The 27,859-nt window shown below is 39.0% G+C and overlaps 2 protein-coding genes across 2 annotated transcripts in view; both read left to right on the top strand.

Annotated features, from left to right (window-relative positions):
* The window catches only part of tie1 (tyrosine kinase with immunoglobulin-like and EGF-like domains 1), a 31,101-nt gene extending 20,741 nt beyond the window's left edge, over positions 1-10,360 (top strand). Inside the window, exons 18-24 of the mRNA XM_033965094.2 lie at positions 3,848-4,038; positions 4,131-4,244; positions 5,257-5,327; positions 7,510-7,550; positions 7,620-7,716; positions 8,114-8,213; positions 8,905-10,360. Coding sequence (XP_033820985.2) covers positions 3,848-4,038; positions 4,131-4,244; positions 5,257-5,327; positions 7,510-7,550; positions 7,620-7,716; positions 8,114-8,213; positions 8,905-8,976 — 686 coding nt within the window. The 3' untranslated portion in view covers positions 8,977-10,360. The remainder of the gene's footprint in view (positions 1-3,847; positions 4,039-4,130; positions 4,245-5,256; positions 5,328-7,509; positions 7,551-7,619; positions 7,717-8,113; positions 8,214-8,904) is intronic.
* Positions 10,361-16,789: 6,429 nt separating this feature from the next.
* On the top strand, positions 16,790-27,605 carry mpl (MPL proto-oncogene, thrombopoietin receptor). Its single transcript, XM_033965194.2, has 12 exons — positions 16,790-16,887; positions 17,334-17,460; positions 19,030-19,205; positions 20,137-20,282; positions 21,851-22,001; positions 22,068-22,194; positions 23,401-23,570; positions 23,643-23,782; positions 24,781-24,931; positions 25,954-26,053; positions 26,145-26,232; positions 27,156-27,605. The coding sequence occupies exons 1-12, from the start codon at positions 16,797-16,799 to the stop codon at positions 27,603-27,605; spliced, it is 1,917 nt and encodes a 638-aa protein (XP_033821085.2). The 5' UTR covers positions 16,790-16,796.
* The last annotated feature ends 254 nt before the right edge of the window (positions 27,606-27,859 follow it).

Genomic DNA, 27,859 nt, shown 5'->3' with positions numbered 1-27,859 from the left:
TGGGTCCACACTTCTACCTACAGGGGGCGCTATTTAGGGGTCACTCCATTTTTAGTGGTGTCTGATGTCCAGTTGGTGAAAAAGTACAGCACTCAAAAGTTTCCACAGTGCACCTTGAAAAGTAGAGGACATCAGTGGTCACTAGAGCGATCAATATAGACCACAATGCATTGCGAGAGTTGGAAAAGCAACAGTGGACAGAGACAGATGTTTAACTGGACACAACACGACTGAATGAAGCAAATAGAAGAGCTGGTTTATCTCACTGTTGATCCTGGTTATGACTAAAACACTCTCAAATAAACTGTCTCTGTATAAAGTTGCTAGCGTTAGCCGTTTATCTTAGCCTTAGACTTGTGTCAGTCCAATCTGATCGTTATTTATGAAACAAATCAAGTTTTATCAGAGTCAGACCTTTAGACTTTTTTCACCCAGACCCACATGACCAGGATGTAGTGAGCCGTGCGTCTGAATCTCTCTGTGAATGAGTCTCTGTTGAGTCCACTACAGAGAGCAGAGCTGTGGAGTGGACGAGGGGTCAGGGGCTGGGGGAGACATTCGGACACAACCATAATCTACTCAAGCTCTAGTTCAACATTAGGGTGCATCTTAACTAAGGCTGAGTATCATTCAGATTTTGCAGATACGATACATATCTCGATACACTTTTTCGTTTCAATACAATACGATATGATGTGATATATTTCAAATCGATTCGATACGATTCAGTGAAAAATATAGGCTTTCGTGACCCTTAATGATCAACCCCATTTTCACAAAAAATAAACTTTAAAGGAGCGTTTATCTTCTGTTTACTGAAGATAAATGAACATAACCAAGTGCAATTTGTTTAATGCATTTTACCATTTCATTGGTTAAGATTATTCATCCACAGCTTATACGAACTCCACATTTACATTTACACAGGGACATGTGCATTTTATTTATTTTATTTTTTTATTTAATGCAAGATAGACGAACATACTGACCATACATATACAACAGTGACAAGTGATGATAAGACAAACCAAGACGTAACATGGTTTGTAGCAGCTATTTACAATTATATGTGACAAGGTTGTGTTGTGTGTGTGTGTGTGCGCGTGTGTGTGTGTGTGTGGGGGTGTGTGCGTGGGGGTGTGTGTGTGTGTGTGTGTGTGTGCCATTTCCATGATTTTGGAGGGGTGTAAGGTGCTAGTACTAGTAATTTGTGAGAAAGGAAGGTATAGAGAATATATGTGGGAATAAAAAGGAGAAATAAATTATTATTAATAATAATAATAATAATAATAATAAATTAAATACGATAAAATAAAGTAAAATAAATAAAATAGTACATGTGCATTTTTAACAGCTCTGAAGGATCACAATATATCGACTAAAACAACTGTGATACTAAAAGTTTATGTTAAACCACTGTCTGTGCAAAGTTAATATGAAATACACATATTTTAATCATCCAAACAGTGAATCCAGTGTCAAATGGTTTGCATAAACACATTTCTTTCCTCTAAACAAGCCACACAACTGTAGGGCTGTGAAAGAATACAAAAAAATATATAATATACAAATAAATATATTGATACAGCAGCCTACGATATTGATACTGTATCATTAAACGATACGATATATTGATATTTTGATATTTTTGTCCATTCTTATTCCTGACCCTTTTGCTCACCCTTTGTTGGAGACTGGAAACGGAGAGCCCCGACACAAGTCCAGAGTAAATAGTCCGTGTATTAGCCGTGTGATTGGTCCCTGCTGCGGCGCTGTGCTTTCATGAATTTAAATGAGCTTTTTACATAACCTTTTGTTAACACTCAGGAGTCAATTTCCACTTTTTATGTTGTTTTAATCAAGTTGGTTTTGTTTGATCAGGGATTAGGGACATCTCAGATTGGATTTAATTATGGAAATTAGTACAAAGAAAACATCAAAATCTCAAATAGACTTTAAAGATAAACATTGAGCTAATTCTAAATCTCAGTTTTGTTTTGTTTGATTCTGAAAAGTTGCATTTGTGCCGTTCTGTGGTTTGGGAAAATGAGACACAAAAACCAACAATCAAATGCAGTGTTCAAAGAGGCATTTACTGGACTCCAGACAAAGAGGAGTTTTCAGGAAGAGCCATGTTTTTTGGATAAGCCACAGAAGAAATTTGTACCGCTCTGGGGTGGGTTTATTATTTCTGTTATTTTCAGACTTCCTTATTGTCCAACAGCACGACAAATTTTGTGTTTTTTTATTGTTTATTCGCAAAACAATGGTCCAGTACATCTGATCAGCAAGAAATGCCCTCACATCATACATTCAGTATAACATAATTTCCAGTAGTGAACAACAGATTTAAAATTGTATCACTATTGTATTATAGAAATTATGGAATTACAAATAAAAAAATAAAAAAATAAAAAAAGAAGCAAGGCAAAGATGAAATATAAAGTACTGAAAATAAATGCATAAATAAATAAAATAAATAATAATATCAACAATAGTACTTACAAAATACCTTATAACAAAACAGTTTTTATAACTTATACAAAATTAAAAAAAAAACAAAAACTAAATCAATAAATAAAAAACAAAATGTACAGGTAAAATCTGTTCCCTTCATTGAGAGGTGTTTGTAGTCTCTCAGAATAACTCAAAAATGGAGTCCAGGTCTCTAAAAATTGCTGTGTGGTTCTCTTTAAAATGTATGTCGTTTTTTCTTATTTCAAAAAATACATAACATCTCTTATCCATCTAACGAAAGAAGTTGGGGATTGTTGTTTCTGATTAAGTAGAATGACTCTTCTTGCAATGAGTGAAGTAAAAGACATAACATCTTGTGCATTGCTTGATACAGAGCAATCAATGTGGGCCATCCCAAGTACAGCACTGACATTTGGTGTAATGGTATGGTATGCTTTTATTTGAACAGGGACAGTGCACAACATTACATTAACCTTAAAAGAACAGGAAAGATGTATGGTGCCAGGTTATAGCTAAAGTACTATAAAAACATTCACTTCACACACACACGTCCATACCAAATTATTCACACACAATCACAATGAGTTTCAGGTATACAAATCCTTTTTCTTACATACACATTCACTAATGGGTGCAAATTTGCTTCGACATTAGCGATTTCTTTGTTACCTGTGCAAACTTTTGAAAACTTGTGCACGTTATAATCTCATTTGACAAACTATTACACTGACTCATAGCAACAATAGAGAAAGACGATTTGGCGAAAAGAACGATTATCATGTCCAGAATAACTGCAATTAACGATAATGTCACAATAATGATTAAAGTATGAATAATTATAACTTTAACAGAGAATATTATGGATGAGCAGGGCCGGCAACTGAAATTTGGGAACCCGGGGCAATAAACCTCACCCGTTGACTCCCCTGTGGATAAGTTGTTTTTTTCTGTGATATAATGTCGATTATCTTTGTTGGCGATTATCACGATTATATAAAATGCCCCATGAACGATTATTGTCAACCCTTTTTATCAAAATAAATGATATTATTGTTTATTGTCCCATCCCTACCAGCAAACCATGCACGTGACCCATCTGATTTTTTTATTATTTTTTATTATGTAAATAACTAATGAAGTTGGTGGAGACAGGGAATATGACAGGAGAAAAAAGAAACTGTCTTGGTACTCAGAAATGAACTAAGTTTGAATAACTGGGGATTATTTAGAAACAGTGTTTTTCATGTAAATTCCATGTGTTCCAAAGAAAAACCAAACTCAACTGAACCCACAACCTCCTCGCTAAAAGGCACAAACGCGACTCTCTGCTGCCCCCTGCTTTCCTCACACGTGCGCTGTATTTTCTTAGGCTACCTGTACATCGCCATCGAATACGCCCCCTATGGAAACCTGCTGGATTTCTTGAGGAAAAGCCGAGTCCTGGAGACGGATCCGGCCTTCGCCAAAGAACACGGCACCGCCTCCACCCTGACGTCACAACAGCTGCTGCAGTTCGCCGTGGACGTGGCTAATGGGATGCACTACCTGAGCGACAAACAGGTGGAGCCAAGAAATAAACACATTAAGCAAAATCATATTAATGTTGTTAAATATTCCCAGGTTTGTTACGGTGTTGTTTATTTTCTTACCAGTTCATACACAGGGATTTGGCTGCCAGAAACGTGCTCGTGGGGGATAATCTCGTAGCTAAAATCGCGGACTTTGGTTTGTCCCGAGGAGAGGAAGTTTATGTGAAGAAAACGATGGTGAGTTCATCTCGTTACTTTGAGAGATCAGATTTTGTTTCCCATCTCAATAATCTCTATTTAGTTCTATTGCACATTCTGAAAAACAAGGTGTATTATTTAAAATCAAGTAGTTGCATGAGATTGTTTACTTTTTCCACTAGAGGGCAGTAAAAAGTGAGTGAATTTTTTAACTAAGTGCCTTAATAGTTGTTATAGTTTATATAGTTAGTTGTAGTCTTGGGAATTAGAGATAAACCGATATATCAGGACGATATTTGGGCTTTTTAGCGTATCAGCTATTGGCCTTGAATCTCCAACAGAGGGCGATATTTTGTTTTGGTTGTTCTGCTGCATAAAAAATCCACACAGCACTTTAATACGAAGAGACTGCATAAGACGTGACTATACAGCTCTCTTAACAGTTTCTGGTAAAAAAAAAAAAGCTTTGGGGAAGTTTGTAGTAAATTTAATGATACATTTATAGTTGGAGTAAATGTAATAAACAGAAATTGGGGAAAATAATCAAATTTGGTGCTAAAATATCGGCAGAGCTTATCGTGCATCACTGATCGGGCATCACTTATCGGGCATTGCTTACTTAATTTTAAACAATCAGTATCAGCATCAGTCATGAAAAAACCCATAAAACCCGGTATTTGGGAATGGATAGAGGGTAACAGTTACAGGGGTTAATCTGGACCTTACTGCGAGTGTCATAGCATCGAAAGAGCCAATCCAGAGCGAGGCTGTTGAAGGTGACGCCCCTTCCCGCACGTGTTGCTGGTTTAACAGGGAGCGAGCGCTTAGCCATGCTGCCAATCAAACCTGTTGCTAACGTTAACGGGAGTGACTTGGGGGAAAGAAGGCGCCTGATTTGTCTGTTATTATTGTTCATATCTTGATTTACAGACACAATAGTGAAATTAAAAAAGAGGATCATGTAGAGCGGGTTAATATGAACATTTAAGACCAAAATGAGTCATGTTTGTTCTGTTCCTTGTGTTGACTTTGTGTTTCCCTCGGTGTTCAGGGTCGTTTGCCCGTTCGCTGGATGGCCATCGAGTCGCTCAACTACAGCGTCTACACGACCAAGAGTGATGTGTAAGTAACTTCAACATTCTCACTTTTACTTGTTCAGGCTGCTGTAACTATGAACCCAGGTAAAGTTACACTATGTAACTTTTCCTGTGAGTGTCTGCCACCTGCTCGTCTCCATGGAGATGTTATTACTGCTTAGCCTGGAATATCCCATAGTACTACATTAAACTCACACATTCTTAGTTTTGTGTAAGAAAACTCTTCAGGTTCCAGTTACTATAAACCCTAGTAAAGGTGCACTGTGCAACTTTGTCTGTGTCTGTGTCTGCCATCTGCTCATCTCCATGGAGATGTTACTGCTTGGCCTGGAATGTCCCCCAGTACTGCATTTAACTCTTCCATTTTGCATTTATTGAACAACAGGGGTTTTGTTGGGCAAAAATAAGCATACGTAGTTGGGGTTGTTTCTCCCCAGATCTGATCTTGTCCTGGTGGTCATGCCTGCTCGTTTCCATGGAGATAGAGGAGTTTAATGACATACTGTAGAACCTTCTAATCAAAGCAGTATTGTATAGTATGTTTTTTTTTTAATTATTTATAGAAGGACAGTGCACAGTTAAAACCAGGAAACCAGGTTATTGATACGTTGTTGCTGCTGATGTCGTCAACATTCTCTGGGGGTGTGATGCTAACTGAAAGCACTGCTGTGTCTGCAGTGCTGTTACTTAAATTAGACTTAATCTGAGCTTTATTTTAACACAATCTGACTAGTGAGAGCTGATTTAGTTGAACAACGACAGGTGAGCTGATTTGTGTGCTTAAACAAGTCTCTGACAAAAGCTAACTAGCATTAACACGTTAGTCGCTTTCAAGTTTTTGCTGAAAATCTCCTAAACAGGACAATCAACGCTCGGATTGATCACAGGCTCCTGAAAATGTCCTGTTTAAATCACATTTGTATTTTTTCTTGAGTTTTCAGACAATCTTAAAACTTTTTTGGATATATGCATTGTGTAACCATGGTAACTGCAGAACATTGCACCGTAGAGGTACATGAGATACACCCCGAGTGTGACGTTACTCCAAAGTAGATGGAGACATAACTGTATTACCAAACATTATCGTGCATATTATCTCCACAGAGACAAGCAGGTGGTGGAACCAGCACCTGAAGTTACATTATGCAACTTTAATGTCATAAATGCTAGAAAAAAATAAGATTTCTATTGATTGAACTTCAAAAACTAAAGCCCCCAATGCAAAGAAAACAGTTTGAATCCAACAGCTCAACCCCCCGTCACTGTTTGAGTAATAGTCGTGTGCAGTCTGGGAGATAGGAGCAGGAAACAAAGTCTGAGCTGGTTTGCGAACTGAGACGTTAGCGATTGCTGCGTATAAATAGGCTCTGGTTGGCAAAGAACAAGTAAGCAGAACAAACGGAAGAGAGTTAAAGGGGCCTAGCTAGGAGTCGTAAACAATAGTGAGAGACAGATACCAGATCTCAGACAAAGGACATGAGCGAAGAAGAAAAACTAACCAGGAGGAAGGTAACCGTGCGACACGATATTTGTGCGGTCCACAGACTGACCGCGCTTAGAGAGGACTTCTTCTTATCACAGACAGATGGCAGGAGATGTGGCTTTATCACACTGTGGTGATGAGTTAGCCAGTATTGTGTCTGTATGTGAAAATCATCTGAATTAACAACAAAAGCCCAAAAAATAAGTGTTGATACATTAAATATACACTGACTGCATTGACCAAAGTGTTATTTTTTAAGTAAAGTACAAATAAATAACAAAAAAAATAAATAATAATTTATCAGTTAAAGCGTGTATAATGTCCACATGTGAGCTTTATATCATCTCTATTGATCATCATTCATCATCAAAATTGTCTGTGGGTGTGATGCTAACTGTAGGCACTGCTCTGTCTGAAGCAGATTGATCACAGGCTCCTGAAAATGTGCCGTTTAAATCTATTTAGTGTTTTTTCTTGAATTTTCAGAAAATCGTAACCCTTTTTTTGACAGCATTTGCTAATGTGTGCATTGTGTCTCCATGGTAACTGCTGAACATTCCATGATATAGACAGACATATATGTACAACAGCCCCAGCATGATGTCACTGCAAAGTATCACTAATGTCAATTTACACATAAAACATAAGCAGGTCCCAGAGTAAACTCCCGTATGATGATTCCACTGTCGGTCTGTTTCTCTCACACGTTTTTGTTTGTTTTCAGATGGTCTTTCGGGGTGCTTCTTTGGGAAATAGTGAGCCTAGGTGAGTACTGCAGTATGACATAATATTAGCATATGTAATGAGGTAATATATATATATGTGTGTGTGTAGGTGGCACTCCATACTGTGGCATGACATGTGCTGAACTCTATGAGAAACTACCACAAGGATACAGGATGGAACAGCCTAAAAACTGCGACGACGAAGTGTAAGTAGTAACGTAGTAAAAGCTGAAGTTAAATCTATTAACTGGACAAAACGTTGTAGGAGTGAAGATGTTTTGCTGCTTCCTAAAGCCGCTTCTTCAGTTCTGGTCAGATTGATGATGGACACTGCCTTACATCTGTTTGAAGGGAGGGGCTAACGACACTGAATCTGTAAACAGCTGTTGTCTCCAGTTTCAGTCTTAATGGCCTCCATTCAACCTTTAATGGTCCTACTGGCTCGCTCCATCATTCCCTTTGTTCTTTTTGTTTGCTTTGGCTCTGAGGGTTATAGATGGGGGAGAGATTATGTCTTAATCCACCATAGTAGTAATTAGTAATATAAGACGTATATTTATGTGTATTTGTAGTTATAAGTTGTATATTTGTGTGTATTTGTAGTTATGAGCTGATGAGGCAGTGCTGGAGGGACCGGCCGTATGAAAGACCGCCGTTCTCTCAGATCTCGGTGCAGCTCAGCCGCATGCAGGAGGCCAGGAAGGCAAGTAAAAAGAAATTTATTTTGTTTTGAAATAATTGCAAAAAGAAAAAGCTGAGAGAAACTATTATGTGCCTTCCCACTCCCCAGACGCTTCCTCTACTCTCTGCCAGGTCAATATGCAGATGTAACTTGGAGCGTTCACACTGTTTATAGAGACGTTAGGCACAGGGTTCATTCAGTGTTGTTTGTTATTATCAGATTCAAAATGGCGAAACAAGGTTTTCAGATGACATCACATCATTCTATACGCCGATATTATGTAATCCAGACGGGGGCAGCTAAAATTAATATTGTTAAAATGCAGATTTCTGTTGTTAGGATCAGCGTTTGTTGACAAGACCAGGACTAAACCAGGACTTTTCCCAGGACTAATCCAGGACTAAACCAGGACTAGAGCAGGATCGGACCAGGACCAGACCAAGTCTAGATCAGGATTAAACTGGGCTCAAACCTAGAACTAAACCAGATTAAGTGTAAATTTACCTGGAAAGTGCAGTTTGAAGCAGGACACGTCCCAATTAATTCCAACTCTAGTGCCCCCTGCAGTATCATATCGCAAAAATGCAGCCAAATTGGTAAATAGAATCAGATAATAACCAAAAAACAACGTTAAAATTCTAAACGAGTGTAAGCAGCCTTATCTTGTGTTAGTCATTGTCACTAGAAAACACATTTTTATATTCTCCCTCAGGCTTACGTCAACATGGCTCTGTTTGAGAACTTCACCTACGCCGGGATCGACGCCACAGCTGAAGAGGCCTGACTACCAGCCCCCCCAGACTCCAGGACTCTCCGTAGCCCCACCAGGAGGAGCCGAGGACGGGCACCGCGCTACTGCCTTCCCCCTCTCCAGCGGGACAGGAGAGGCCGCCGCTCCAACCGGACTCGAAGCAGCCAGCATTAGGACGAGAACTGTGAAAGGACACTGAACGACGACGCGAGGACATTTTGGGGTTGGTCTGGGACGCTAGTTGGAAACGTGCTGTATTTGCTGGTACAATTGTGAAAGCTACAAGAGCGCTATGGGATGGAGCTATGTGACACCAAAGAGTCTGAGGGGAGATGTTAGCAAAAACATTTTTACAACAACCAAAACTGTGAATCGGCCAATTTTAAAACACATTGTAGCACTTAACAAATTTTCTACCGCTGTTTTTCTGTACTTTTGCATACCACTGCCATATGAATGTACTGTATGTAAACTACTACTACTATATATGTTTTTGTATGTTTTAGACCAGTTACATGCCTCATATTGTTTTGTACTATGTGTCAGAAGGGCCAACGTATACACTGTATATACTGTATAAATGGACATAGCTAACATGCTAGCTGCCACGTTCCAAATAGCAAGTTATCATGGGTGCGCGTCCAGCTCCATCGGCTCTGGCTCCAATTCACTTTCTATTGAAAAAACGCCACCTCTCTCTGTAACTGCTGCTGTCAGACTCGTCATTTTGGTCCTAAAATGTTCGTAATAACCTGCTCTACATGATCCTGGGGTTTTTACTCGCTATTGTGTCTGTAAATCAAGATATGAACATTAATAACAGACAAATCAGCTGCCTTCTTTCCTTGTGTTCGCTCCCGCTATCGTTAGCCACAGGTTTGATTGATAGTGTTGCTAAGTGCCTACTCTCTGCTGCCTGGGCATTACCATCAACAGCCTTGCTCTGGATTGGCTCTTTGGTTGCTATGATACTCGCACTTGGAATGCCTAATATAGAACTCGGCTACAAATTTGCCGTTATAACTGCTCTAGCCTCGATGAGCTTCATTGAATGGAGCTGAACGCCATTATTCCACTTCTTTATACAGACTATGGGCCAACACTAATTTTGTGCCTCATAAGGAACTGAACTTTTACTCTTTAAAGGTGCACCAAGTAACTTTTCTGGCAGCACTAGCTTGTTGTTCCATGGAAATGTTATTATTTAGCTTAAAATGTTCCACAGTATGACATTAATTTTTAAATCTCAGGGTCAGATCTGTTGGTTTTCTGGCATTGACGCAGCTCAGACGTCACCGTGTTGTATAAAGGAAATGTCCGCAGTGGGAGATAACATTGTTGAATTGACAATCTACTGAAGTCACAACACAGTAACGCCATGGCAACAGGACAGAGAGGGCAGGGCAACTAAGGCTGGACCTGATCGGGACTAACCAGGACTGGACTGGGACCAAACCGAGTCTAGATCCGCATTATACCAGGACTGGATCAGGACTAAACCCAGTCTAGATCAGGACTAGACCAGGACTGAACTGGGACCAAACCGAGTCTAGATCAGGACTAAACTGGGCTCAAACCAAAAAGTGTAAATGTGCCTGGAAATTCAGTTTGAAGCAGGACACATGTTTCATTCAACTTTATTTCATGGTAATGGGATTAATCTCCATAACTCAGCTGTAATAATAATAATAATAATAATAATAATAATAATAATAATAATAATAATAATAATAATAATAATAATAATAATAATAATAATAATAATAATAATAATAATAATGATATTTTGTGTGTTTTTCCAGGCACTCAAAGTCACTTTACAATTTCATGCATTATTCATTCAGCTGATATTTGTAGCCATAGCTGCCCTGATGCCTCCAACCACCACCAACACACACACACCACATTGATAATAGACAACATGGGTGAAGTGTCTTGCCCAAGGACACAATGACAGTTTTTACCACTGGGGCCCCTCTGTGGCACCTGGTATTCCCAGCGGTCTCCCATCCAAGTCCTGACCAGGCCCAATGTAGTCCAGGTTAAATTCTGGGTTTAGTCCAAGTTAAGTTCTGGGTTTATTCCAGGTTAAATTCTCGGTTTAGTCCAGGTTAAGTTCTGGGTTTAGTCCAGGTTAAATTCTCGGTTTAGTCCAAGTTAAGTTCTGGGTTTAGTCCAGGTTAAATTCTCGGTTTAGTTCAGGTTAAGTTCTGGGTTTAGTCCAGGTTATGTTCTGGGTTTAGTCCAGGTTAAGTTCTGTGTTTAATCCAGGTTAACTTCTGGGTTTAGTCCAGGTTAAATTCTCGGTTTAGTCCAGGTTAAATTCTGGGTTTAGTCCAGGTTAAGTTCTGGGTTTAGTCCAGGTTAAGTTCTGGGTTTAGTCCAGGTTAAGTTCTGGGTTTAGTCCGAGTTTAGTCCCAGTTCTAATATGGTGCTTGTACAGAAGTGACTATTTCCTGTGATGTAAAGTGAACTCGTCTTATGAATAGTGACATTATGCTGTAACTGTAGTTTCAGTCATAGTTTTGCTGTTTCCTTTCTCTGTTGCTAAGGATTCATTTTAGCCACCTCTCTGGTATGAAATGGAGTGCTGTCATCATTCAGATGAACAAACCATCCTCTGTAAGTCGAATTACTGAAATACTTGTCCGATAGTAGGATATGCTGAAGTAATGTAGTACAATAAATGTTTATGTTTTGTTACAACTCTTTTGCATAAACTATCCCTTTATGACCATAGACTGTATATATGAATGGACATACAGTAGCTAACCTGCTAGCCTCCACGTTCCAAACAGGAAGTGATCATGGGCACACTTCCGGCTCCATCGATTCTGGCTCTATTTCACTTTCTATTGAAAAACTGTGTCCCCTCTCTCTGTAACTGCGGCTGTCAGACTCGTCATTTTGGTCTTTTCATGATCCTGGAGTTTTTATTTCACTATTTGTTCATAAATCAAATTGGCCCCTATAACTGCTAGCCTCAATGAGCTTCATTTGACTGAAGCTGAACGCTGTGGGTGATGTCGCACTCACTTATTCCACTTCCTTACACAGTCTGTGGTTACGACATTGTATCAAAAGTACTTGTAATTCAAGTGTTCTCATATTTATGTCAGTGTTTACTCTACATTTTTAGGAAAAAGGGTTTAAAGTGCGTTTGACAGCTCATTCAACTATTCATTTAATATATACATATATATATATATTTTTTTTTTACGTTTTGGTGTTGTTAAAGTTTATCATTTTACTTCCTGGTTGGACCTGGTTGAACTGTTGCCTAAAAACATAATGTAAACAAACTTTAAAAAGGCCAGAAATTTATTGATTGGGCAAATAAAAATAGATGTAAATGCCTCACTATGTTCAGTGATTATTTTATCTGTCGGATTAAAAAAAACACTTGTAAGTAAAGCGTGTGTGGAGTTTTTGGTGGTGTTATCAAGATAGTGAGATTTCAAACTTGATTTCAATACGAAGGAATAGACTTGATATTCGATATGGATTCCAATACCACGATGATAATAAAAACAATTTATTTAGACATTAGACATTAAATGGTTGTACTTTGTTTTCTATTCCCATATATCTGTGTAATCCCTCAGTGTCCAGTAGGTTCATAGTGGTCCATGGGCGTGTACTAGTCTATGTGTCTTATACTTACATATACTTATACAGTGAGGCATCATTATAAAGACTTGGTCCTGGTTTAGTCCTGGTTTAATCCTGGTTTAGTTCTGGTTTGTCCACGTAGGTTCCATGGTGGTCTGTTTTAGAACATTTATGGACTTTTATTTTAAACTACAACTCATTTGAGTAATAATTAGAGGAAAAAAAACAAGAAAATCCGTCATACACCCGTCATCTAATGTTGTTTCCTCATCACAAACAGACCTGGAGTTGTGTTTTGTTTCATTCACACATGTTTAACACACAAATCCTGCATATTTAGACTGAGTTCTCCTCTCAAACTGAAAACACTCTGTTCCACCTTGTGATGTCATTATGTGGTAATACAGGAAGCGCTCCACTGTGTTTTTAAACTCCACACACCTTCACTAGAATCATTTGACCTAGAATTGCCAATGTCGACTGAACTAAAGGTATAAGGAGCTGTTAACTTGAAAACTACCACTTCATGACATCACAAGGTGGAACAGAGTATCTTGAGGTTTGGAGATGTAGACAGACTAATAATAAAGTGTTACTCAGACGTGTGGACGAAACAAAACACAACTCCAGGTTTGTTTTTGAGGAGGAAACAGCATTAGAACATGGCTTAAAGAGAGTACATTTTGTCTAACGTAGGACCTTTAAACACTATTTAAGTTCTCTGCTCTTGTCTTGAGGAGGAGGAAATGAAAACTCAAACCACAGGACGCTCGTCTGGGGCCAGTGTGAGTGTGGTGAGCTCACAGTCAGTTTCTGCTCCTCCTGCACAGCGCTGATCTGTCACAGGGCTTCCTCCAAACGCCACGGCCGGGTTTGAGATGCCAGTCAAACACTTCCTGCTGCTCCCAAACACAAACACACAGGTTCAGAGGATCACACGCTTTACTCACACTAAAGTCACGTTAGCAAAAACAAAAACAGGATTACAATGTTTTGCCACAAAGATGCAGAAATGGCTGAAAAAGATCACCACTGTTTCTGGTGATACTGTGAGGCGGCTCTTAGCACTGCAGAAAAAACTCCTGACAACAACAAACTGTCATAGTTGTAGTAGTATTTATAAACAGGCAAATGCACATCGTGTGTGTATGGGCCTGAGCTACACATCTACAACCTAAAACAGGCACCATCAAGTTGAGTTTTTTTTTTTTTATCTGCATTGTAAGCAGATGGGCTGATAACATAACTGCTTCTTTTCATTAATTTCTTGTATGTTTAACTTTACATCACTGCTGGTGTCTTTTTACATGTTATGAATGAAATGAATAATAATAAATCAATTTAAATTAAATTAAATACATAAATAAATAAATAAAAATAAAATTGTTAAATGTCTGCACTAAAGAGGACTTAAGGTTGTATCAGGTGAAATCTTTTGTTTTGAGAAGGTGGAAATGAGAACCCAAACCCCAGGCCATTTGTCTTGCATTTGAATAAAGCATGTTTCATATGGCTCATGTTTCAGAGGCATGAAATTGTAGACACGCATACTTTAAGAAGTGATAGTTCCTAATGGGGCCATAGCAGAGATGAATGAAAAGAGAAGTGAAATAGAAGTGCAGTAAAGTAAATCTAACTATTAATTCAAATGAAATAACTTGTCTTGTTTTTTCTTGTGTAGCTGTAAGCAAAGGTTTCCAATACTGTATTCAAATTTCATAATAATGTTACACATTTCATATTGCATCATTCATTTGGCTTGTAACACTCCTTCCTTCTCATTAGACAAGGCCGTACATAACTCCATATTCAACCACAGGGTCTAAAGAAGTGAGTGTAACGTCTCCACAGCGCTCGGCTCCAGTCAAATGAAACTCATTGAGGCTAGAGCAGTTATAACGGTTATATTTGGAGCACAGTTCCATATTTGGAATTCCTGAACACGAGTATCATAGCAACCAAAGAGCCAATCCAAATTGAGGCTGTTGAAGGTAACGCCCCCTTCTCGCCCGCACCGCTGGTTTAACAAGGAGCAGGAGCTTAGCAATGTAGTGAATCAAACCTGTTGCTCACACTAGCAGGAGCGACCCCGGGGAAGTAAGGCGCCTGATTTATCTGTTATTAATGTTCATATCTTGATTTACAGACACAATGGTGAAATAAAAACCCCAGGATCATGTAGAGTGGGTTAATACGAACATTTATGACCAAAACGACGAGTCAGCAGCAGTTACAGAGAGAGGGGCTGTGTTTTTTCAGTAGAAAGTGAATTGGAGCCAGAGTCGATATAGCCGGAAGCGCGTCCATGATCACTTCCTGTTTGGAACGTGACGGTTAGCAGGTTAGCTCTGTCCATTTATACATACAGTCTATGTATCCAACGTGCAACATGTTGATGCTACTATATAGCTAGAGATGCAACACACACAGACACACACAGACGCACACACAGACGCACACACAGACGCGCACCACACACATGCACATACACACACGCACATGCACACACACGCACAGTTGAAGATGTGACTTGGTGCTTGAGTTCAGTTCTTAGCACACACACAGTTGCAGAAGTGATTTGAGTTCAGCTCTTCACACACATGTCCTGATGTGCCCTGCAGACCTGTGACTAGAGATAATGCACAGAGTGAGATGTATAACGACGGTTGTGGCGAGTTTAAAGGAACTTTGTGTAACTCTGTGGCAGGCCTGACCTGAGCTCTGCCGGTGACCTCAGGCCACAGTGACAATGAGGACGTCCACGGGCCTGTCCCCACAATCACCATGTCCACTTATTCTAAAGTATATGGAAGATGGAACAGGATTTTTTAGAGTCAATATTTATCATGTGTATTTTTTCTTTGCTCTATTGGGACCTTTTTTGGTTATTTTTTGGCTTTATGATCAGATTTAAGCAGTAAAAGTTTGAATTAATAAGTTGTCTGACTCATTACAGATGCAAACTAATGACTAAAATGTTTAATTTTGTTGTTTATTTATTACAGCTCATTACTTTTAACAATGTTGTAGATTTAGAATAGTTTTTGTGGTTTAAATCTGCTAAAACTTTAATTTTAAAAACAGAAGAAGTCAAAATCTGCAAATGAAGAGACACAACACAAACACACACATTAATAAAAATCATAATTGGCTTGCTGTTGACACCAGTCTGGGCGTGTTCTACGTGTGTCTCTATGGTGGAATGTTCAGCAGTTACCATAGAGACACAATTCACATATTAGCAAACACAGACAAAAAGCTTTTAGATTGACTGAAAACTAATACAAAATGGAAAAAAAAAATACAAAATGGATTTAAACGGCACATTTTCAGGAGCCTGTGATCAACAGAGTGTCTAACTGAAAAACTGTTGGCTAATGCTAATGCTAGCTAGCTTGTGACTGTAATGTTATGCAAGACAGACTTGCTTAACAGCACAAATCAGCTCACCTGTTGCAGTTCAGCTGAGTCAGTTGTTTCTGGTCAGATTGTGCTAAAACAAAGCTCAAATTAAAGTCTAAATTGAGAAACAGACAGAGTAGTACCCACAGCTAGCATCACACCGCCAGGGAATGTTGATGACATCAGCTGCAAAGTATCACTAATTAATTGGCCAAAATGTGAATAACATACACATGAACTTAATGAAATGATGTTCCTCCTGCAAAGTAAATAAATACTCAAAAAATTCGGTATGTCCTGATATGAAAGTAAACTCTAAGTCAGTTCTTGGTACGATTATTATAATTTTATACATTTAATGGTTTTGCTGAAGCCTGTTTAAACACAGTACAAACAAAGGAGAGCTCATGTACATGGCCATTTAGACAGCGGCTTCCTCTTTCCTGCATCAAAAAACTAAAACTAAAACACAGCCCGGTCCATGCCAGTCCATCTGTGCCACAATCAGGAAGAATTTAGCTTCATAAAATGCTTTTTTATATATAAAAATGTGCATTGCAATTAGCATGTATAGGATCATGGACCCCTTAAGACCTCGAGGCCTGGTCACTTTTGAACTCGTTCAACTTGTTGTCACGAGCCTTCATATTTTCTAAACACAACAAACGTGAGCTGCCTCCAGGCTCCGCCCCATCTTCTCCTTACTTGGTGGTGACCTCCAGAGTTGAAACATGTTTCCTGCTCATGTGTGAACTGTCATTTTGGGTCTTAGATCTGATACCTGCAGCACTGCACATGTACTTCTGTGTTATTGTAGTAGTAGTAAAGTATATGGATTAATGATGTATTGGACCTGCAGGTGCATCCCTCTGTGGACCCTGGTCGTCTTCACATCTGGAACAAAAGCTGGATTGAATTTGTCTGAGGAAGGTAGGATTATTATTTTTTTTTACTGTTATTTTATTTTAAAATGTCCTTGTATTATTATTATTATTATTATTATTATTATTATTATTATTATTATTATTATTATTATTGTGTATTTATCATTATTATTATTATTATTATTATTATTATTATTATTATTATTATTATTATTATTATTATTATTATTATTAGTGTGTATTTATTATTATTATTATTATTATTATTAGTATTATTATTATTGTTATTGTTATTGTTATTATTATTATTATTATTATTATATTAAAATAAAGATCCTATATTCAATTTTATTTCTATAGCACATCTCAATACAATTTAAGCTGTTCACACAAAAGAAAAAAAAAAAGTATTTAGCACATTTAAACTTTTTGGAAATCGTTGCTTTTTTCAAAGTAATCCACATATTTTAGTCGTTTTTCCTCATTTTCCAGATGTTTTGCTTTTGAAAGATGAACCAAACCCAAAATGTCTGACTCGGATGCTGGATCCAAACGACTTCACCTGTTTCTTTAAAACGAAAGACAACGCTTCATACAACTTCTACTACACCATAGACAAGTAGGACATTTACACATTCATTTTAACTTCATTTTCATGCATTACAGCGTCTCAAGAGAAAAGTTAAGCCTTATTTGTCCAAAGTAAACTTAAGGGGCCCATGTTACGCTGTTTTCTGATCTGTTCTAATGTTGTTTCCTCATCACAAACAGACCTGGAGTTGTGTTTTGTTTCATTCACACATGTTTAACGCACAAACCCTGCAAATTTAGGCTGAGTGCTCCACTGTGTTTTTAAACTCCATACACCTTCACTAGAATCGTTTGGATGAGTTCAGCTCTGGAATTACCAGTTGCTACTGAGCTATAGGGAAAACATAGATGTTAACTTGAAAACTACCACTTCATGACATCACAAGGTGGGGCAGAGCATTTTGAGCTTTGGAGATATAGACAGACTAATAATAAAGTGTCACTCAAACATGTGTGAATGAAACAAAACACAACTCCAGGTCTGTTTTAAGAGGTAACAGCATTAGAACCTGACTTGACGCTCACATGAGTCACTGTTGTGTAATACAGGACCTTTAAACATATGAAAAACTCTCATGAGCTCAGTTTCCGCACGATCATGTGGCAGTTTTCTTCTTGCAAAATTTTGCGGCACGAGATCTGTTCCCATCCCTAATCCAGATGCACTGACACTGATTCCGTAATTGGATCTGGTTTTGGTTCTTCTGATCTCCTGGTTGAACCTTTAACCTGATGTAATATGAATATTTAATGGCTGATGAGGCTCTGGTGCGTCTCGTAATTTGTGAATTTTTATTTAAACGAAGCTGTTCAGTTGCTATTGCAAGATAAGTAACGACTACATAACACAATTTAATCTATCTTGTAATAACTGAACTGTGTTTTTTGGGGGAAAGAAGGTCAGTTTTGGTCCCTGCCCTGGTATAGGTGGAAATCAGGTATCGGTCGAAAGTCAAAGTATTGGCATCGGTGCATCCCATTCTTTCTTTTTCTTTCTTTCTTTCATTCTTTATTTGTCAAGGACCATGTACAAATTCATTAATCTTACAAAACGAAAGATGATTTGTACCAGATTTAACTACTGCTACTTACGGTCTGCAGTCCCTGGGCAGGTGAACACATATTAAAACTACACATTTTATCATTAGCATTAGCAGTGAAATACAACCAAATGTCCCCATGTCCAATACATGATGTTTCCTACAGTCCATGCACATATTTAAGATCATTATGTGAAGGTTTTTACAGTGAAACAGAACTTGCCTAAAATGTAGTTTTTCAAATTTCTAGTAAAATTATTCAAATATACTGACAGTTTCAGAGTCTGGAGCTGATTCCAGTTTTTTTGAAAAGAAGGAGGTGACTGAGCAAAGGCCAAGCATCTCCCTTTACCTTTGCTCCCTAATTCTAAGTGAGAATATTGCATGTTTTACAGGTTGCATTGTGATTTTAAAGTCTTTCTCATTCTGTAAAGCATTTTGAATTACTTTGTGTACCAATTGTGCAACACAAATAAACTTGCCTTACCTTGTTTTGATACGATGCCTCCTCCTGTGTCGTCTCCTGTGTCGTCTCCTGTGTCGTCTCCATTCTCCAGTCCTCCCAGAAGAACCAGGTGTGAGCTGCATCTCCAAACATCAGTGGACTCAGACTTCCTCCACGTCTGTTCCTTCCCTGAGTCTGATGTTTTCCTGTTCGATGACATCCTTCTGGAAGTTCTGGACCAGACCAACAGCAGCCTGTACACCCGGACGGTCACTGTGGAGGACAACAGTACGGTTTCATTACAGTTGTCCCTCACTATATCGCGGTTCACCTTTTGCGGTCTCGCTTTTTTGCAGATTTTTGAGCAATTTTGCATGTTTTTACAGCTTATGAGCATGCATTGTGTTCTTAGTCCTGATTGGCTAATGGACTGTAGACCATTGTCCATCAGTCTCCTCTGTGCCATGTCTTCTGTACAGTACAGAATGTGTTCAGGCAAATTTACATAAATGTTGGATCGCAGTGTGACTCTGAAGTGCTGTATGTTTGCAAGTTTTCTCCCCAACAAAACCCACAATGTCGATGAAACGTTCTGCACCGACAAAGGCGCCTACGAAGTTTGAACTTTGAGAGTGTTTAAACAAGAGAGAAATGTGAGAAAATGTTAATGCCTGTGTGAGAAAAGTGTATAAAGTGTGTGGTGAGGGGTTTTACAGCTGCAAAACATATAGAATAATTGTAAAAAATAAAGCTGACTACTTTGCGGATTTCGTCTATTGCGGGTTATTTTTAGAACCCCTGCGATAAACGAGGGACCACTGTATCTGCTTTTGGACATGATTTAAAGCTATACTGTGTAACTTTTTGGGTAAGGGGTGACTCCACCTGCTTGTCTCCATGGGGATGTTATAGTTTTGCCAAGAAAGTTGCACAATGTTGCTTAAAACCACCCTACCTAACTCCATGGAAACAAGGAGGCCAAGTTACTGGTCGGATCTGTGGAGAGCATAGACTGTATATAAATGGACATAGCTAACGCGCTAACCGTTGCCGCGTTCCAAATAAGAAATGATCACGGGCGTACTTCCGGCTCCATCGACTTGCTTCCTGGCATAGCATGAACATCACATGAGACAAGCAGGTGGCAGACCGGCTTCCTGAAAAGTTACTTAGTGCAGCTTTAAAGTAATACTATGCATTTGAATCTGTCTTTTCCCAGTTCTTCCAGAGCCGCCCGACAGCGTCTCCATCACACAAACTGAAAACATCAGAGAGCTGAAGATTTCGTGGAAGTCCAAATGCACCTTTACTTCATTCTATAAGATCAGACTCGCCTCCAAAACCTCGAGGGAGAAAATAAAACAGGTCATTCTCACTCGTTTTGTTTTACTTTACACTAATGGGGCAAATGAACAAGGGATTTTTTGCCAAATGACTGTTAGGACTTTTATGCTATGTGCTCATATTTTGGTGTTTTGGTTATTGTCAGAGGAAACATCATGATTTGGCAAATATTGGCGATTATAGACACAAATGTGATCTAATCTGTTATTACTTCCCTCATATGTGGCCAGTGTTTTAAACTCAAATTTTAAGGCAAAAGTAAAGTTATAGTGACATAAACAGGCACATCTGTGTAATTCCTCAGTGTCCAGTAGGTTCATAGTGGTCCATGTTTGTAGCCCTGATGTAGACTTAGATTGTTCCTGGTTTAGTCCTGGTTTAGTCTTGGTTTGGTCTTGATTTGGTCTTGATTTGGTCTTGGTTTGGTCTTGGTTTGGTCTGGTCCTGTTTTAGGCCTGGTATTGGTTTAGTATTGTTTTAGTCCTGTTTTTAGTTCTGATGTAGACTTGGATTGGTCCTGGTCCTGAGCTATAGAGAAAAGGTAGATCCTAACTTGAAAACTACCACTTCATGACATCACAAGGTGGGGCAGAGCATTTTGAGTGTTGGAGATGTAGACAGACTAATAATAAAGTGTCACTCAAACATGTGTGAATGAAACAAAACACAACTCCAGGTCTGTTTTAAGAGGTAACAGCATTAGAACCTGACTTGACGCTCACATGAGTCACTGTTGTGTAATACAGGACCTTTAAACATATGAAAAACTCTCATGAGCTCAGTTTCCGCACGATCATGTGGCAGTTTTCTTCTTGCAAAGTTTTGCGGCACGAGATCTGTTCCCATCCCTAATCCAGATGCACTGATAATGATTCTGTAATTGGATCTGGTTTTGGTTCTTCTGATCTCCTGGTTGAACCTTTAACCTGATGTAATATGAATATATAGTGGCTGATGAGGCTCCGGTGCGTCTCGTAATTTGTGAATTTTTATTCAAACAAAGCTGTTCAGTTGCTGTTTGCAAGATAAGTAACAACTACATAACACAATTTAATCCATCTTGTAATAACTGAACTGTGTTTTTTGGGGGAAAGAAGGTCATTTTTGGTCCCTGTCCTGGTATCGGCTGAAAAGTCAAAGTATCGGCATCGGTGCATCCCATTCTTTCTTTCTTTCTTTCTTTCTTTACTTGTCAAGGACCATGTACAAATTCATTGATATTACAAAACAAAAGATGATTTGTACCAGATTTAACTACTGCTACTTACGGTCTGCAGTCCCTGGGCAGGTGCAGGCTAGTTTAATCCTGATGTAGACTTGTCCTGGTTTAGTCCTGGTTTAGTCCTGGTTTAGTCCTGGTTTAGTTCTGGTTTAGTCCTGGTTTAGTTAGTTAATTTTGATTTTTTTCCCCCTTTGACTTAGAGTCCCACTTTACCTGAACAGACCCCGGCTCAGAGGAGTGGGTTTTTTGGGCCATTTCAAGTGACAGTTCTTAAAATATTGAGTTTATTAATTAAACCAGTAATAAAATTAACTACGACTTCTCTATTTTGCACATAATAAATCTAACATCTGAACGTTCGTTACAGGGTCAGAACAAATTCCGTGAGACTTTGACCGGCCTGTTGCCTGGAGAACAGGTCAAAGTTCAAGTGTGTGTCCGCTGCTCGCCCAGTAGAAACACAGGACACTGGAGTCGCTGGACAGCACACGTACAGGCTGTGGTCCCCCAGTCCGCAGGTCTGACCCGTGACCTTTAAACACACTGACACACACAGAAGCACTGACCAGAATGTGTGTTTTCAGAGGACGTGTCCCTGCAGTGCCACACGGAGGATCTGAGGAGTATCACATGTCGGTGGGACGGGAGCCGATACCACACAGGGACGCAGTACAGATTGTACTACAAGACGTACTACAATACAGGACTGAGGTGGGTCAATATTCAAATGTAAAATAATGAAAAATACTACTACAGAATACACATGTAAAAATACTACTACTAATGAATACACAAAAAAATATTACTACTAATGAACGCTCTTTTAAAAATACTTTTACTGAACACATATGAAAACAGTAATAACTACGGGTACTATGACTACTGCTGCTACTACTGCTACTTCTTATTACCACAGTACAGTCTCTTACTCTTACTCTTACTAAAACTACTACCAGCCTTTACAACATGTACAAGCAATACAAAAACTATTAACTGCTAATACTAACTACATACATAAGATTTCATACTCACCACTTACTACTACCAACTACTACCGCCTACTAGTGTTATGTTGTTTCAATACTCAGGAATAGACTCAATACTTGATACTGATTCCGATACTACAATGATAATAAAAACACTCTTTTTTTTAGACAATATACTGTGATGTAACTGTTTTATATTCCCAAGTACTTATATCTGTGTAATCCCTCAGTGTCCAGTAGGTTCATAGAGGAAGGAGAGAAGAAAGGAAGGAGGAGAGAGGGTAAAGGAATGGAGAGAGGAGGAAAGATGTGAGGAAAGAGGACATGAGAGACAGGGAGGGAGGAGGAGAGAGAAAGGCGAGGATTATTGGGAGAGGAAGGAGGTAAAAGAATTGGGAGAAATAGAGAGGAGGGAGGAGAGGGAGAGAATGTGGAGAGAGAAGGAGGAGGGGGAGAGAGAGAAGAGCGAGAGGGAGGAGGAAGACAGAGAAAGGGAGGGAGGAGAGAGAGGGAGAGAGAGGAGATGAGAAAAGGAAGGAGAGAGGAGATGAGAAAAGGAAGGATCAGAGGAGGAAGGAAGAGGAGAGGAAAGAGTGTGTGTGTGTGTGTGTGTGTGGGGGGGGGGGGGGGGGGGGTGTTTGTGGTGTGTGTGTGGGGGGGGGTGTGTGTGTGTTACAGAGATACAGAGACACATCATTATAAACAGATTCAGGAAAGGTTCACTTCTGTCCTGTGAATGGGAATACTTTTTTAGTAGTGATACCTGCGTAAACGAGTTTTGAAGTACTTGTTTTAGTATCATACGTTTGACAACCCTAGTACCAACTACGACTACTGCCACCTACAGGCTCACTATTCACCTCACTATTGCAACCACTGCTACTTATACTACTATATATTTACATTTTTCTTGTGTTGATATCCCATACAGCGACTCTCCAGGTTGGACAAAGTGGACTGAGTGCTTCCCTGAGGATAATAGGACAGACCTGTGTGTTTTTTATGGAGATGAGCACAATAAACTCAGAGTAAAGGTCAGCGACCCCCTGGCTCCACTCAACAGGACCTTCTACAGTGAAGACTTCAAACTCAACCACATAAGTACGACTCCTCACCAACGAGACTCTAGATTTGGAATATAGACTTGTTGTGTAATTTTGTAATTTTTTCCAGTCAAACCCCCTGCTCCGAGTCGTCTTAAACAGAATGAAACAGATAAGCTGTGTGTGTCCTGGGACCCTCCTCTCCCTGCGCTGTTGTCCCACCTGCAGTACGACGTCAGCTACAAACCAGCAGCTGACCAGCACTGGATGGTAAGAATGTGGTTCATTTATTTTATTCATTTAACTAAAAATTTCAAAATGATTAGAACAGACAAAGCCTTTCACAGCAAAAGAGCCACACTGGCCCATTTCAAACCAAATGAAAGTCAGAAAGAGACAGATGTTTTTTGTAAGTAATAAGACAAAATGAAAATGGAGAAAATTACATGTGATTTGCTGCATTTTGGTGCATTTTATGTGTAATATCTACTCTACAGAATTATCATTATTATTTCCAATTTTATGCATGGGATTGGCTCAGTTTTTGGTGTGCTGCAAACACTGTCAAACACTAAATCAATAAATGAATAACTAACTAACTAACTAACTAACTAACTAACTAACTAACTAACTAACTAACTAACTAACTAACTAAATAAATAAATAAATAAATAAATAAATAAATAAATAAATAAATAAATAAATAAATAAATAAATAAATAAATAAATAAATAAATAAATAAAAATAAATAAACAATAAAATAAAATAAATAAATATTTCTCAATTAAACTGCAAAGAGACTTGAAAGAGCCACACTGGAGGCTTTAAAGAGCCGCCTGTGGCTCTTCAGAGAGTGGTTGCCGACCCCAGGACTAGAGTCTGATGATCAAAGTAAAACATTCAGACTGCATGTGGACGTACGGCCACTAGATGGTGGTATTGACAAAGTAAAAGTATTTATATTGGACTCATTTGCTTTCTCCAAAAACTGTATGAAACTGATTTGTGCATTTGGGATTTAAACTTTCTTACACAAATCAATTATGTAACTAAAAATTGAAAATTCATTGTTTATTTTTTCTAGACAATAGTAAAAGTACTCTGTGTAATCCCTCAGTTGTCCAGGTATGATTTATTTTGCAGTAGTAAAAGTACTTGTACCAAGTACCATTTCAGACCCATTTTTCAATCAGGATTTCAAATTATTTCACAAATCCATTCTGTTATGAGTAAATGTTGAAAATGCATTGTTTGTTTTTATGTGTAGACTCTTTCCTTGACCGGCCCAGAGACAGCAGTGTGTCTGAAGGTCTCCTGGAGCTGTCCGTTTAACGTCAAAATCCGAGCAAAGGCTTTTGGGCCTCTGTACTCGGGTCAGTGGAGCGACTGGTCCTGTGTGCTCACTGCAGACGTCCCAGGTAAACTACCGGAACACAAGTAATGCAAGGCATAAAGGGCATATGACAGATTAGACATTACTCATCTCACACTTAAGCTCATTATAATACAGTTACTTCTCTGAGTTTGGGCATTTTTTTAGTTTTAAAATTCTACTTCCTGGTTGGAAATCATGACATCACGCTAGGGGATTCCATTACTGTCACCTAGCAACAATGTTCAATTCATAGACTGTATAAAGAAGTGGACAAAGTGAGTGTGACGTCACCCACAGTGTCCGGCTCCAGTCAAATGAAGCTCATCGAGGCTAGAGCAGTTATAGCGGCGAAATTGGAGCTAATTTCCATATTTGGAATTCCAACCGCAAGTATCATAGCAACCAAAGAGCCAATACGGAACAAGGCTGTTGAAGATAACACCCATTAGCAACGCTGTCAATCAAACCTGTTGCTAACACTAGCAGAGGCAACCTCGGTGAAAGGTGGCGCCTGATTTCTCTGTTAATGTTCATATCTTGATTTACAGACACGATAATGAAATAAAAACCCCAGGATTATGTAGAGCGGGTTAATACGGACATTTAAGACCAAAATGACGAGTCTGACACCAGCAGTTATACAGAGAGAGGGGCACAGTTTTTCAATAGAAAGTGAATTGGAGCCAGAGTCAATGGAACTGGAAGCGCGCCTATGATCACTTCCTGTTTGGAATGCGTGGGCAGGTTAAAGTCTATGATTGGGGGAGACAGTGGCTCAGCGGTTAGAGCAGTGGTCCCCCAATCTGAGGGGCCTCGGACATTTCATCACATTATATTTTACTGCAAATTATTGTCATTTTAATTCATTCCTGGTGGAGGTTCTGCCACCTTCTTGTCTCCATGGACATGTTTTTGCTTCGCCTGGAATGTCCCACAGTATGGCATTAAACCTATCAGATTATTGCGGTTGAATTAATGTGAAATAGACAAGTTTAATGCCAGACAGTGAAACATTCCAGGCAAAGAACCATACAGAACCATGTGTTTGTTCATTTGCATTCGCAGCTGCCTCGCCATCTCGCGTCATGCTGCTCGTTCAGTGGAGTCCTGTTTTTCTTCTGGGCTTTGTCGTCATCTTCATGTTCTTGTTTTCCAAGCTTTTTAGGTCAGTACATTTCAAACAAATGTCAGATTTTATTTTCAGACATTTCAAACTTCTTCTATACCACAAACGTGTCTGAATTGTGTTTTTGCAGGAAGCTGAAGCAGTATTTTTGGCCACCTGTTCCTAACCTTGACAAAATCCTTCAAGACTTTCTATCGGACCTGAACCAGCACAAATGGGTAAAGTGGACCTGTTGTTCTTGTGTCGCTCTGTAGTTATAATCTCTGGCACTTGTGGATCGATATCTTATAATTTACACATTTTAAATCACAATATTCATCTAAAACAACTTAATAAAAGAAACATATCTGCTGACTTCTGCATTTGAAAACTGCGGCGTTCAGTGGGAGCTGACATTTCATTCTAATGTTTATAAGTTGGCATCATTTCGCCATAAAGCCTGAAAGAAGCAGCAGATGAGTTCGTTTAAATGAGTCAGTTGGCGTTTGTAACACATCTGCCAACTGGTCTGTTGTATTTTATTGTATTTTGTTAATTGTGTCTTAAAAGATCATTAAAGGGCTCAGCATTTTTGTAAGCAAGAAACAACAATAAAATAGATTCATTAATTCATTCATACAGAAAATCAAACTGGAAAATAACCAGAACACAATAATATGAGCTCAGTGGTACTGACTGAAGTGTGTCAGATTAAACTGACGCACAACGAGATACGTGAATAAGTCATGAATGGACCTAGTGCATGATATTATTAATTACACTATATTTTCAAAGTTTTATTATTGCTAAAAAACCCAACCCAGCCGTGTCGCAGTTTTTGATTTTGAAAATATCTGGACAGTCACCAAAATGATGACACGACGTTGCCGAATCCTACGAGTATCACAGATTAAGAAATAAAAACTGGAGCAGGAAGTGCATACCTCACAGTGGGCGTGTCACAGTGGAGGTTAAACGGGGGTAGATTGTTAAAATGGCTTCTTGAAAATAGTAGATTAAAGATTATTCAAACATGAATCTCTCCAAATACAACTTCAGAGACTCAGTGAGACGATACGACTAGAACATGTATAAAGATCTGAAAAGTCCATTTTACAGAACGGATCTGAACAGAAGTTAATTTGTGTCTTGTTCTCATCAGGAGGCTCCACCCACAGCCAAACAGTTGTACTCAGAATCCACTGCGTCTGTCATAGAAGTCCTGTCCAAAGACTATGACTCGGGCGTGGAGGACACTTTGGACAGATGTACAAGCCTCCTCTCCTCCTCGGACACCTCGTACTCCAGCATGGGACAGGAGAACGACAGCATGGACGCGGAACTGTACCCAGACTACGTGGCTCTTAACAAAAACACTGTTATTATGTGCTCCAAGGATAACAGCTACATCTACGAAGATCTGCTGCTGGGCAAGAAGAAAGAGGATGGAAGTGTGAAGATGGAGCCAAACTCAACGCAGCCGTCTGAGGATTCGTTAGGAACGTCGGACTTCCTGAACCATTCCTACCTCCTCCTCGCTACGGATAGTCTGGACTGTAAAGAGAACGAGCAGAGACATGGGAATATCTACACAAACATGCCATGGAAATAGTGGAGGGACCAGTTTAATGCAATGTTAAATGTTTATAAATCTAAAACAGCAGAAGAAATAATTACTGCTGAGTTCTGTTCATATATGTTTAACTGCAGTAGTGGAAGAAGTACTCAGTTTTGTTACTTAAGTAAAAGTATTCAAGGACTTGTTTAAAAATGTACTTAAAGAGTAAAAAGCAAAAGTATTTCTTGCAGATTTTGAGTCTTATAAAGCTTCAAATGTTTTAACTTTGAGCTGAAATTTGTTCAACA

This window comes from Periophthalmus magnuspinnatus, chromosome 4, assembly GCF_009829125.3.
Source record: "Periophthalmus magnuspinnatus isolate fPerMag1 chromosome 4, fPerMag1.2.pri, whole genome shotgun sequence".
Classification (NCBI taxonomy): domain Eukaryota; kingdom Metazoa; phylum Chordata; class Actinopteri; order Gobiiformes; family Gobiidae; genus Periophthalmus; species Periophthalmus magnuspinnatus.
Note: the sequence above shows the minus strand (reverse complement) of the source record. Positions and strands in the feature narration are given on the sequence as shown.

What these genes read in the sequence shown, in the direction of transcription:
- mpl (XM_033965194.2), top strand. Translation starts at nt 16,797, where the DNA reads ATGATGTATTGGACCTGCAGGTGCATCCCTCTGTGGACCCTGGTCGTC. An exon ending in TTCTACTACACCATAGACAA is followed by an intron (nt 17,461 to 19,029) that starts GTAGGACATTTA and finishes TCCATTCTCCAG; the next exon opens with TCCTCCCAGAAGAACCAGGT. An exon ending in GCTCACTGCAGACGTCCCAG is followed by an intron (nt 24,932 to 25,953) that starts GTAAACTACCGG and finishes TTGCATTCGCAG; the next exon opens with CTGCCTCGCCATCTCGCGTC.